The sequence below is a fragment of the Peromyscus eremicus genome, chromosome 8b (genome assembly GCF_949786415.1).
Source record: "Peromyscus eremicus chromosome 8b, PerEre_H2_v1, whole genome shotgun sequence".
Taxonomy (NCBI): domain Eukaryota; kingdom Metazoa; phylum Chordata; class Mammalia; order Rodentia; family Cricetidae; genus Peromyscus; species Peromyscus eremicus.
The window spans coordinates 59,224,404-59,238,174 of record NC_081424.1 but is presented as its reverse complement, the minus strand read 5'-3'; the positions used below and the strand labels follow the sequence as shown (position 1 = coordinate 59,238,174).

The window sequence follows — 13,771 nt, the reverse complement described above, 5'->3', positions numbered from 1 at the left end:
GTCTCAGGCTGGAATAGTCATTGGTTGGCCACTCCCTCTATCTCTGCACCACCCATACCCCTGTACATCCCACAGGCAGGACAGACTGTAAGTCGAAGGTTATGTGGCTGTGTTGGTTTCCTAATCCCTCCACCAGAAGTCTTGCCTGGTCACAGGAGAGGGCCAGTTCAGGCTACATATCCACTATTGCTTGGAGTCTTAGCTGGGGTCATCCTTGTAGATTCCTGGGAGTTTCCCTTGCACCAGGTTTCTACCTCACCCTGAAATGTGCCCCCTTTCCAGTCAGTACTCTCCTCCTTCATTCCACCCCTCAACCTGATCCCTCATATTTCCATCCCCACTCGCCCAAGTCCACCCACGAAATCTATTCTATTTCCTCTTCTCAGGGAGATCCAAGCATCCCCTCCTTGAGCCCTCCTTGTTATCTAGCCTCTCTGTGTCTGTGGATTGTAGCATGGTTATCCTTTATTTTACATCTAATATCTACTTATAAATGAGTACATACCTTGTTTGTGTTTCTGGGTCTGAGTTATCTCACTCAGGATGACTTTTTTCTAGTTACATCCATTTGCCTTCAAATTTCGTGATTCTATTTTTTTTTAACAGCTGAGTAATACTCCATTGTGTAAATATACTACACCTTTTTTTTTTTTTATCCATTCTTCAGCTGATGGGCATCTAGGTTGTTTCCAGGTTTTGACTATTGTGAATAATGCTGCTATGAACATAGTTAAGCAAGTGTCCTTGTAGTATGCTTGAGCATCCCTTTGGGTATATGCCCAAGAATGGTATAGCTAGAATTTGAGGTAGATCGATTCCCAATTTTCTAAGAAATCACCATATTAATTTCCAAAGGAGCTGTACAAGTTTGCACTCCCACCAGCAGTGGAGGAGTGTTCCCCTTACTCCACATCCTCTCTAACATAAGCTGTCATCATTGTTTTTGATCTTAGCCATTCTGACAGGTGTAAAAGGGAATCTCTGAATTCTTAATCTCTAAGCCATCTCTCCAGCCATGAGATTTTTTATTAATTTTTGTATGTGTGAGTGCTCTATTTGCATGTACAACTTTATGCCAGAAGAGAGCATAAGATCCCACTATAAGGGTTGTGAGCCACCATGTGGTTGCTGGGAATTGAACTCAGGATCTCTGGAAGAGCAGCCAGTGCCCTTAACCTCTGAGCCATCTCTCTAGCCCCCTGCCCTTGAGATTTTTTTAAATGAGTGTTTTGCCTGCAGATATGAACACCAGGTACATACAGTGCCTGTTGAGAGCAGAAGATGGTGTGAGATCCTTTGGAAATGGATATACAGACATTTCTGAGCCTCTAAATTCTTGGGTTCTGGGAACCATACCCAGCCCTGGCATCCTCTATCTCTTGATCCTCCTGTCTGAGCTATCTGAGTGTTGGGACACATCAGACCCAACTTTAACTCAGTAGCTCTCTGTGGGATGTTAATATTATTACAACCTCCAGATTTAAATTGAGCTGATTTAAAGGACCCTCTGTAATAATTAAAGGGCCGTGGGAAAAGACTCTGGAGAATGAACTAAAAGTAAACAGCGTCCTGGGTGAGTATTTGACATGCAGACACCTGGTCCTCATGGAAGGCAGTGAGATGTAGGCCTGTCAGGTGGCCAACAATGGCACTGGATGTGCCCTCAACACCATCTTGGCTAATCTGCTCCCTCAGCCTGGGCAATGCTGTACCTAAAACTTTTAGCAGACCCACTTTGGAGGTGAGGAAAAGAATCGTGGGAGAAGCTGGTCATACACGTTGTCAAGCAACCACTGGGTACAGGATTAGCCCTGGATCCAAACCCACCCTACCTCTAAGACCCATAGACCTGATGGCTGTATGCCATCTCCTTAAACTGAGGATAACAAGATTCAAAGGACAGTGCATGCAGGAAATGTCTCATGAACAACTGTGAGTTTATGGATTACAACAAGTCGTTTATTTTTAAGGATACATTTTATTATTTCATGTGTATGTGTTTGTACGTGTGTTTATGCATGTGGGTGCCCAAGGAGGCCAGGAGAGGATGCCAGATCCCCTGGAGCTGGAGTCGCCATGAACCGGAGCTGGACTCTGGTCCTCTGTGAGAGCAACAAGTGCTCTTTGCTGCTGAGCCATCTCTCCAGCCTCCAATGTCAAAATTCATGAGTAAATCAGACAGTGGCTTCTAACCCCAGAGCCTTCCTTTAATTACCTTTGCTGTGTTACCCTCCACTTCCCTGCTGAGGAAAGTCAGGTGAATTTGAAATTAGTTTCAATACAGAGGCTGATGCAGCTCACACCAAACTGTGAGAAAGCCCCCTGCCTTTAATCTGGCCTGGCCCATGGGGAGGCCAAGCTCCTGTTTGGTCTGAAGGAGCAAGGCACACACACACATCTGGGCTCCTCGTGGTGACTCAGGGGCTGCAGGGAGGAGGAGATGGTTCACAGCAAGGTGAGAAAAAAATAAAACTGAAATGAGTTGAGGCTCTTTTAAACATGAAAAGGGGAAGAGGTACCACTGAAATTAAATTCAAAATGAATTTAAGGTAATGGCCCTGGCATCTTGTCAACAAGCAGGACCATCCAGGGTAGACCCAGGCAGCTGTGGAGGGTGGTCTGGAGAAGGAGAGAGCAAGGCAAGGGCTGCGCCAGCCTGACCCGGATCTACACGTGCCGCATGCTTTCAGGGCTTCTGTGTGCGCGGGCTCACGGGTTGGTTGTCTAACCACTCTGGCATGAGAGGCAGCTTCAGGCGGGTGTGCCATGAAGTTGGTGCTGAAGGAGGCGTAACCACTAAGCCAGGAGTCTTCTGAATTAGGCTTCCCGTGGTACGGTGATATCATATGCTTTGTCCCCTGGGGATGGCTGTGTCTCCTCTCACCCCCCAGAGATGCAGGCAAGATGCCAGTGGTGCTGTCTAGGGAGGGCGCTTCCGTTGTTCAGGGGATGATCCCTGCCACCTCTCTGGGATTGTTTAGCTTTCAAACAATGTGCATCCAAGGATGGAAGTTACCCTTTGCCTGTTCAGGAGTCAGTCTGAATGTGTAAGAGAAGAAGGCTGGTAATTTTGCCGCAAACTGAAGCTCCTATCCGTGTTGCTGATGGTCACATGCAGGTCAGCTCCCGGGAGTCTTCTCCACATACCTGTCCTGGAGCAGGTGGTTCTCTCACAGGAAGATGGCATGGCAGGTTACTATTTACACAGACGGGGCAGTAGCCCTAAAACGCACCAATCCCATAACACACGCTAGATATACGGCTCAGTGATTCTGGATTAATGACCTTGGGATATGTGAGAATGTAAATGTCCAGGCCTTTTCTGCTTCCTGAAACTCTGAGCTCGGCCCAATCCTCCAGGGACTCCTAGCGTGGACACTGGTTTGAGAACCAGGTGCTGGGCACCAGTTCAGTTCAAGTGTTCAGGCGTCTGTGGTCCACCAGCCCTGTGTGGTACCTCACAGGCTTTTCCTGTCACACTTCCCTGGCCTTGCTGTAGACACCCGATGGCAGAACACCTACACCTGAGATGGTTGTTCACTGGTGGATTTGCCCTGTCCTGGAACCTGGGGATAATGGGAACTACTTGGGAATTAGCCATTTGTTGTGGCTTTGGGTGTTGAGACAAGGGTCTCACTGAACAGTCTCTTTCAGACTGACCTCTTTGCCTCAACCTCCAGCCAGCTGTGCAAAGGACTCAGGAATGCTGGTAGTTTGGATTTGCAGCACTGGGACTGGAACACAGGCCCTCCGCTCCCCCTTCAGAACATTCACTTGAGACCAAGTTGCTTTATTGTGCTGAAGCTAAGTCTGTGGGTTCGTAGGGAGTGAGGGAGAGCCTGTGGCCACAAGGGGAAATACTGAAGGCCCTGGTGCTCTAGTGTGGAAAGCTGAGGGGGACTTAGGCCTGTGTGTGTGAGGTCGCTCACTGTCAGTGCACTTTGTGCTTCAGTAAGGGCATGTCTGAGGCCCATTTCTCACGCTTCTGAACCCTGGTAGGGCCTGCAGCTAGGGAGGCCCTTGGTGCATCATTCCCTGGAGGAAGGTGAAAGAACAAGAGATTAGGAGAGGGAGGGGTGGGTGGGGCACTTGTGAGCACAGACTAATCTTTCTATCAGTGGCCCACCCGCTCCTATGGAGGGCAGAGCCTTGCGGCCCGTTACCTGTTGCTAAGGCCCACCTTCCACAGCGATTGCACGAGGGGTTATTTCCAACAGGTAGATCTGACAACCACAGCCTGAGCAGGGGCCCCTAAACTGGCTACTAGAAGAACCCTGATGTGCTTCCAAATAAAACAGAGGTCCCATCCCCCAAATCACAGATGTTTCTTATCCCTAAACCCCCTGTTAATAATCCGGTGAGGTCCGCGCACCCGAGCAATGTGCATGGCCGGTTTCTAGTGCTTTGAGGGTTCTCAGATGACCCGGGTGTTTCTGCAGGCATGAGTTCTGTTGTGTCCTTGTCTTTTTCCCGAGTGGGTATGTAGTTTAGAACTGGCACCCAACAGGGCATTCTGCACAGAAGCTGGGCAAAGGAGAGAGGGGAATAAGGGGACTAGAAAACAGGGCAAGACTGAACAGAAAGTGGGGCACTTGAAAAAGTCACTCCGTGGAGAGAAGGGTCTAGGGGGCTTGGTTTGCTTTGATTTTGCTGTGTGTGTGTGTGTGTGTGTGTGTGCGCGCGCGCGCGCGCGCGCGCGCGCGCCTGTGAGGGTGTGAGGGCCAGGAGTCAAACACACACACACACACACACACACACACACATACACACTAAACAACAAAATAGCAAAAAGAAAACTTTTCCCCCTTGTGACCCTCTTTTGCTCAAGACTTTTTATGTAAGCCCTTAAAGCAGTTATACAAATCACTTATGAATAGTAACTCATAAAGATATTTATGTTAAAACAATTCTTTGTTACACATAAATGTCACTGTTTATTAAAGACAAAGGCAAATTTGCATGCTCAAGGGCTGATATGCTTATTTGTTTTACATAAAGAGTCACATCTTTATTGAATATTTGGTCCTTCAGGACACAGAGCATACTCAGCGTTTAGCAGAGTGGATCGATATTTAGATTTTATAACCTCCAGCTGAAAACTTCACTAAGCATATGTACATAATAATGCTAGCAGAGGTACGTCTTCATTGCTGAGAACTCACTAAGCACATATACATAATGATAGCAGTTTACAGCCATCCTAAGCATAGCTACATCATAACGATAGTAGGAGAAGTATGTTTGCAGCCATTTTCAAAAGTTTTGGAGATTCTTTTCTAATCCCAAGCCAAAATTTACTCAATAATATTTTGAAAAAGTCAAATTCAAATCAGCAGCTCAACTAGCAGTGTTTAAAACCAAACATTCCAACACAATACAGTCCAAAGATGCACTAAATTGATAGTTATCTGCTAAGAAATGATGGTGGGAAATACTTAGAAACCTTTTATGTTGGCAACATTTAGTTACTTTACTTTGTATGAGGTCATGACCCACTGTTGAAGCAGCTGTGTTCTGGAAGAAGCTGTGTGTCTAGTTAAGAAGACTAAGTAAGCATTTGATCTTTTTTTTTTTTTTTTGGTTTTTCAAGACAGTGTTTCTCTGTGTAGCTTTGGTGTCTGTCTTGGAACTCACTCTGTAGACCAGGCTGGCCTCAAAACTCATAGGTATCCGCATGCCTTTGCCTCCCGAGTGCTGGGATTAAAGGCGTGTGCCACCACCATCCGGCCAAATGCTTACTTCTAACCTTAACTAAATGTCACTCTCCTATCCATTCATACATTTACCCACCCTCATAACTATCCACGCTATGACTCACTCGTGTATTCATATGCTCATTGTCCATACTTCCACCCATCTCTCTGTCCATCCATCTTCCTAGCCATCTGTATACTTCTTCATCATCCACTCATCCACTATCCATTTACCTGTCTGTCCATGACCTTGCCCATCTACTCATCTATCTATCAATGCATCCATTCATTAAAAATCTCTCATTTGGGGCCAAGGAAATTGCTCAGTGGTCAAAAAATGCTGGTCTTGCAACCCTGTTGATCAAAGATCAATCACTGGAACTCACATAAAAAGCAAGATTGGATAGCACACTCACTCTGGTAGGCAGAGATAGAATTGCCTGCAAGTGGTGCACACACACACATACACACACACACACACACACACACACACACACACACACACACACGGTATATACTCATTTAAAACAGATGTGGTGCTGTATGCCCGTAATCCCAGCACTGGGGGAGTAGGCAAGAGGACAAGAGGACTGGGGATTCAGGGTCATCCTTAGCTACGTAGTGAATTTGAGGTCGGTCTGGACAGTCTAAAAACCTCATCTCAAAAACCGAAAACTAACCAACCCCCAAAACAAAATTCCTCATTGATTTGGCTTTAAAATAGACTGTGAGAAGTAGGCAGATGAGTCAACTTGTCAAGGGACTAATGTTTTGATAGTTTTAAAGCATCTGTGTGCTGGACAGTGGTGGTGCATGCCTTTGATCCCAGCACTTGGGAGGCAGGTGGAGCTCTCTAAGTTCTTGTCCAGCCTGGTCTACAAAGTGAGTTCTGGGACAGCCAGGACTACACTGCGAAACCCTGTCTGGAAAAAACAAAACAAAAAACAAACAAAACAACAACAACAAAAAACATAAAACAACAACAAAAACCCAAACCAAACAAACAAGCATCCCCATGCTGAAACGTGATGTGTTTAGAAGGGATCTGAAGTACCTAAAGGGACCAGAGTAACAGCTAATGCGAAAATTTCACAGAAACGTGTCTCTCTTCTGTTGTCTTCAGAGCTGACTGGTAGCAGGAACTTGGCATTTCTATTTTCTTTTCCCTTTCCCATAAGCATCCTTCTGGGGGTGAGTACTGAGTACCAGCACCTTCACTAAGTATGGATAAATTGGATAGAATGACAGTTGAGCAAAGATATTCCTGACAGACAGGATGTCTAAACATCCCCTGGGACTCCAGTGATTGGATTTTAAAGGACTTGTGGACTCATCCTGCTTCCTACCCAGCCCTTTCTGGGACTGGTGGCTGGAGCCAGGGAAGAGCATGCAATGGTTGCTCCTCTTCGGTCTCTGTCCTGCTGTCTACAGACCCCCAGCCAGGACGCTTGTCTTTCACAGAAAGTGGAGAAAGTCTGACCCACCTTTCCAAGGAAGAGGTCGCTCGCTCACAGAAAAAGTACTTTCCTGAAGGAGATGAGAGCATGCTTTCCAAGCCTGTGGATGACCCTTGAAGATAGTTTCTCCTGTCTCAGAGCTTAGAGGGGTGGAGCTGTGGGCCTTCAGACCATAAACAGCCTGTAAACACTTAAATCTGCAGCTTGTGGGTGGGGCAGGGCATACTCCTGCCTCCCCACCCCGGCTTCCCCCACCATCTGTTCTCCATGCCCGAGGCCTCTTTGAACATTTGCCTTGGCTTGTAAACACCACAATGTGTTTTACTCTCAGCTTCAAGGTGATGCCATTTTGCCAACAGAGGCCTCTCTGTTCAGTCTTCCTCCTTGACTCCGCAGGGCAGAGGCTAGGTGCTGACAGGAGAATTTCTATTCCCTATCTCTCACAGACAGCTTGAGGCACACCCTCTATTGTATTTGAGTAAAGCTGGGGTCCCAGGTCATGCAGGAGAGCACACTGTTGCCCAAGACCAGCCTGGGAGGCAGTAGAGAGGAGGTAGAGTGTGACACAGGCTGGGATCTCACTATCTGGGAGAGACCCTTCACTGTGTGTGTGTGTGTGTGTGTGTGTGTGTGTGTGTGTGTGTCCGTGTCCATGTCCTGTAGAGCCTCTCTGGTGCTGAGAGAAGGCCTGCAGAGAACCTATTCTATCACACTTGATCAGCATAAGCCCTTAACAAGGAGCGGAGCTGAGTGGACTCCCCTGTGGCGTGAGATGAACCGAGAGTGTGAGCATGCCTAGTGTCCCGTCGAGTGAGGCCCCTTCACCATGCCTTTCCTGTGCCAGCACTGCATCCCTTCCTGCTGGCTGTCCCCCAAGGGTCTCACCTCCCAGTCTGCAAACCTTGTGCGCCACTCCCATTAGCTGTCTCCTCCTTGCTCTCTCTGGCCAGCCACCTGGTCTCTTGCTGTCCCTCGCTCATCCTGACAAACTCCCACCCTGGACCTTGGCACATGCAGGTTCTTTGCCTGGAAATCCTACGTGTCCCTGCCGGCAACTCCGGGTCTTTGCTGTGAGACCAGTGCTGTTTGATTTAGGGGGATGGAAGTCCATCTTGGGGACTTGCCACCCTGGGGGATGGAAGTTCATCTTGGGGACTTGCTACTCTGGGGGATGGAAGTCCATCTGCTATTTAGTTTCCTTTTTGGTACTTATCGCTATCTAACATAATTTATATTTTCTTTTTATTACTGTATTACCAGTGTGTAGGGAAGGGCCTGGCATTCAGCATTTGATACATTGCCAGAAGGACTGGAGAGATTTTAAGAAACTTTCCTTGATGGTGCTTTTCATTTCACATATATGCCATGTCTGCATAAGATAAATTTCACACACACACACACACACACACACACACACACATGCACACACACACACACATACACACACGCACCATGTTTACATGTCTGCATAAGATAAATTGCACATACATACCATGTCTGCATGTGTGCATAAGATAAAGTCATACTGTTTAAGGACACAGACAAGCTCAGCAGGCGGGCAGGGTCTTCTGTCCCCTGGCGGAGCAGCTGTCTCTTGCCCCCTGCTCTTCCTGCCGTTGCCCCCTCCTCCACCCCTGCAGATCTCCTCTGGTTACGTGCATACCTCAGCACCTCTGTAAACCTCCCAGTGGCTCCAGTCAAAGGACGCTGTCTCCCCTCAAGGATTTTTGGTCTCTGTGCTGGTGTATGCCCCTTGGTTTCACATGGGTTTTCTACTGCCTCACCCTGGAGTAGCTCAGAGCAGGGTCCAAACACACTGCTCACGCCTGGACTCCTACCGTGGAGCATCCATGCTCCTGACCCCTGACCCCCATCCCTCTGCGTCCAGGCTGGTTTTTCCAGCTCTTTTCCATCTCTTGTTGCCTGTGTGTGTGCAGTGTCCTCCTTTCTACCCACATGACGTTTCATCCTCAGCCTGTTATCATCAGATATCGACTTAAAATGTCTCCAGGCCAGAAGATTCTTTATATTGGTCCACCATTTATGCATGTCTCAGGGACAGTCATTGAGAAGTGGGGTGACCAGGGCCATGTCATTGGCTTTATCTCCCCCTGGCCTTGGTAAGCTCCTCCCACCCAACCACATTCACTCATGGAGAGCTCAGAAGGGACTAAGGACATGCTGGCTTACGTTTTCGTCAACGTCCAGTGTCCCTCACAGATGCCGTTGGTGATGGTGATGCCCTGACAGTGGAGCAAAGTGGCCTCGGGTGCCTTAGCGCTTCTGATCTTCATTGGGGACGTTTCCTCCTTTGCTGTGACGACAATGACTTAAAACTGACTTCTACCAAGCACTGGTCATAAGCCCTTAAACCCACAGCGTCTATGGCCGTGAAGCAAAGAGGAAAGGGAATTCAAGCAAGGACCAACCCGCTGCTTTACCCCTTGACCCTGTTCTTCCGGTTATTTCTTGCAGACCTTGGGCAGACCCCGACTTCTCTGTATTTCAGTTTCCTTCTTTCTAACTTGGGAGCTAACTGGCCCGTTGAGGTCTCAGCTTCAACAGGGCTACTTTGTTTAACTAAACACACCGAGTTATAGAAAGGGCTCACAGAATGCTTCCTTTAGCAGTTTTATTTAGACTTAAAAGAAAGCATGCTACATTTAAAACTGCTTTTGGTTGGAATTGGGAAGTAAAAAATGAAAACAATGGCAAGAAAGCATTTTGGGGAGCCCTCTCCCCCATGTTGTTATTAGTTGGAATAAATCGAGCTCAGATAATGCCACAGCTGCTTCTGTACTTGTGGCATATATTTAAAGGAGGGTTCCCTGTGACGCTGGTCAACGCCTGGTTTTCTTCTTCAGTGTGTGAGTAGGGTGGAGGACGCTGGTCTTACTGAGTGAAAAAAAAGGCATGATCTGACATTTCAGCTTCCCAGCCTGGTGCAGATGGCCTCAGAGCTGCCGGTTCAGGGACGTAAGCTGGGCAGGTCAGATGCCCTGGCCCCAGCTCACCCAGGCAGTGTAAGTGAGATGACCTCGGACCCCACGGATGTGGCTGAGCACTCACCCGGAATGTGGGAAGCCCTGGGTTCAATCCCCAGCACCATTTAAAGAAAAAGAGTTCCACTCATGTTTCTGAATATTTTTCCCCCAAATTCACAGAACCAAAAGGCAGTTAGTAGCCCCCTCGGCCCTCAAGTCCATCCAGCGATGTCACGAACAAACAGTCCCTGTGTCTGGAAGCACATCTCTTTCTAAACCTTGCCACTCAACAGAACCCACTGGGGCTGCAGAGATTTGTTCCAGTCAGGTCTGTGCCAAGGGACAGGAAACGCCAGCTTCGTGGGGACATGGGGCAGTTGTCACTTTAAGATCTGCTCACAGTCACTCGGATTTGGAACCAGCTGTCTGCTCTCCCTCCCTCACAACTGCGCTTGGGGTTTTACAGGCAATCACCTGATTGTAGTAGACAAGACGCCCAGACGCAGACCCTCAGGTCTGTTATATTGTGCACCTCCATGCTGGTCCCTGTTGGATCCCAGAACTCTGAGATGTCCTTCATAGTGCAAATGGCACTAATGATCTCAAAAGACAGAAGCCAAATGGGACTAGGGCTGTTAGTGCCAGTGTTCTGTTTTCAGCCAGGGTCACACTTCATCTGGTCTCAGGGAACTATGTTTTTGTTACGTTTGTATTCAGTGACTACATGATCAATAAAACTAGGAAGAACTGGGCTGGAGAGACGGCTCAGCGGTTAAGAGCCCTGGCTGCTCTTCCTGAGTTCAATTCCCAGCAACCACATGGTGGCTCACAACCACCTACAGTGGGTCCGATGCCCTCTTCTGGCCTGGAGGTGTACATGCAGATAGAGCACTCATACATAAAATAAATAAATATATTGGAAAACACCAGGAAGTGCCTCAAATAAGTTTCTTCATGTTTGGTTTTCTTTCCTTTTAGATTCTCTGCTTTTGCGTAAATAGAGGCCGATAACTTTTCCTTAATTTCACAAAAATGTGTGACTTTCCACTCACTCCCAATGCTCTTCAAGCTAATGTAAAATGTTTGTTTTTGCTCTTTTGCCTCCCCCCACCCCAGCTCCTAAATAAATCACACATGGAGGCATATTCTTTCTTGTGAATGCCTGGCCTTAGCTTGGCTTGTTCTTGCCAGCTTTTCTTAAATTATCCTGTCTACCTTTAGCCTCTGGGCTTATTCCTTTTCTTACTTCTGTAGATCTTACTTTCACTTTTACTCTGTGGCTGGCTGTGTGGCTGAGTGGCTGGCCCCTAGCATCCTCCTCTCCTTGTTCTCTTGCTCTTTTTCTCTTTCTCCCAGATTTTTTCTTCTATTTATTCTGTCTGCCTGCCAGCCCCACCCATCCTTTCTCCTGTGTTGCTATTGGCCGTTCAGCTCTTTATTAGACCATCAGGTGTTTCAGACAGGCACAGTAACACAGCTTCACAGAGTTAAACAAATGCAACATAAAAGAACGCAACACATCTCTGCCTCATTAAACAAATGTTCCACACTATAAACAAATATAACACATCTTAAAAATAATATTCCACAACAGTAAGATGTATAAAGGAAAAATTCTCAAAATTCCAATGGCCAATTGTCCCCAAATGATGAAAGACTGGAGTGTAGGCTTCTCAGCAGGGCAGGTGGCTCCTGGCAGGTAACGATATAATTTGAAATTTTGCTTAAGCCATGTAGTTGCAATGAATAAACTGTGACTATAGTTTTAGTGTCAGATGGACATGTCATTAGTTTTTGCTGAAAAGTGTCCTGTCCCCAAGGGAAACTGGCCTTGTGGCTCCCTGGAGTTAGAAACCATGAACCTTAAGAATTCAGATGATCCACCAAGCATGCTGGCACATGCCTTTAGTCCCAGCACTCAGGAGGCAGAGACAGGCGGATCTCTGAATTTGAGGCCAGCCTGGTCTACAGAGCAGGGGTGTGAGGGTGTGTGTGTTGGGGTTGAGGTGGGATTCGGATGATCCAAAATGTGTTTGTCCTGACCATGTGAAGTGCCTGGGTAAGAATCGGAACCTTGGTGAGATGGCCAGCAGACTTATTTCTTATTAAAAAATGTCATGTGGCTGATGAAATGACACAGCCAGGCAAGGCCGGGCAGCAGCTCACTGGATACAGCGCTGGCTGTGGGATAAAGCACGGGGCGGGGCCGCAGCTCAGATCCGGAGCATCCATACGGAAGTGTGTTTGTCACATGTACATACAGCAAAGCAAAACGCACGCAGGAGGTTGTGTATGTGTGTGTGTAGCAACAGTAAGTATAAAATAAGAGACCATCAGGCAGCAGAGCTGGGGAGAAAAGTTAGAGCAGGGAGAGAGCAGGGTGGAAATAACACAAACACAGTGCATTCATGTGAAATTCTCAAAAAAATTAAAAATTTATACAAGAAGTAAACACATTTATTTCTTGATCTGCCTAAGAAAACCAATGTGAATCCTTTAAGATTGCTTTAAATAAATCTGTTTTCTTTTTTCCCCTTCTTTGTTTCAAGACATTGGTACAAAGGAGTAACATATAGTGATCAAGAATTCACCCAGGCTTCCTCTCATCAGGCTCATGGGTATTTCATAATTACCAGTTTCTCTTTATTGAAAAAAAAGAGGCAAAGTGTTTTGTGTTTTTACGTGAATGGCAAAACAAAAAACAAAACAAAAAACAAAACAAAAAAACAAACAAACAAAAATCCCTGATGTCTTGGGAAACAATGCACATTTGATTTTTAACACCCTACCCCATCTTTCTCACTGTGTAGTCCAGGCTAGCTTGGAACTCAGGTTCTTCCTTTGAGTCCCCCAAGTGCTGGGATTACTAATGTGTATCACTACCCTCAGCTCATCTCTCTTGGGTGAGGAATGCAAATCCAGCCCAATGGCTCTCGCTGGCTCTCCAAGCATTTTGTGCCCATGCTGGCTCTGCATGGCTGGCTCTCCAAGCATTTTGTACCCATGCTGGCTCTGCATGGCATCCCTGCACCTGGATCATGAAGCATCTGAGGTGCTCTGGCAGCTGGCTCTGCTTCCAGGGGTCTTTGGCTCAGAGAGCCTGCATTGCATGCACAGGACTTCTCCTGGGAGGCGCACACGGGGCTTTCTGTGCTGGGGAGTGGTGATGTGGGGGGCAGAGCCTTCACCTCATTCCAGCTGTGGCACGAGGTTGAACCCAGCACATAGGTGTGTGGTATGTGCGTGTGTGCGTGGCACCTCCCCCGCCTCCCTTGGCCTGGCCCTCTGCTTTGAGCAGCTCCCAGAGGTGTTGGGGACATCACTGGGACACTCCTTCCACACCTGTAGTCACTTTCCTGCTGTAGTTTTATGGGCCCAGGAAGAGGCAGGTTTGACACAGGGACACAGTCCCTGCCGACAGCTGCAGACGAGTCAGCTCCCCAGACAGTAAAATGTAAAGAGGGGGGAGGGGCAACCTTTGAAGTTTGCAAAAAAGCATGACTTTGACACTTCCTTTTCCTCTTCACTGGGTGTCCCAGGTATTATGCTGAGAGCAACTGCCAGCTAACTTTACAAGGAAGGATGCATTTCCGTCCCCAAGGTCTGTGTCCTTAGTGTTTAATAAGGCTCTGAATGG

At 47.4% G+C, this 13,771-nt stretch overlaps 1 protein-coding gene across 1 annotated transcript in view; it reads left to right on the top strand.

The window, feature by feature from the left end:
* The window catches only part of LOC131918390 (uncharacterized), a 36,472-nt gene that overhangs the window by 7,956 nt on the left and 14,745 nt on the right, over nt 1-13,771 (top strand). The window contains 2 exon segments of the mRNA XM_059272479.1: nt 2,581-2,659; nt 3,230-3,266. Of these exon segments, the coding sequence (XP_059128462.1) occupies nt 2,581-2,659; nt 3,230-3,266 (116 nt within the window).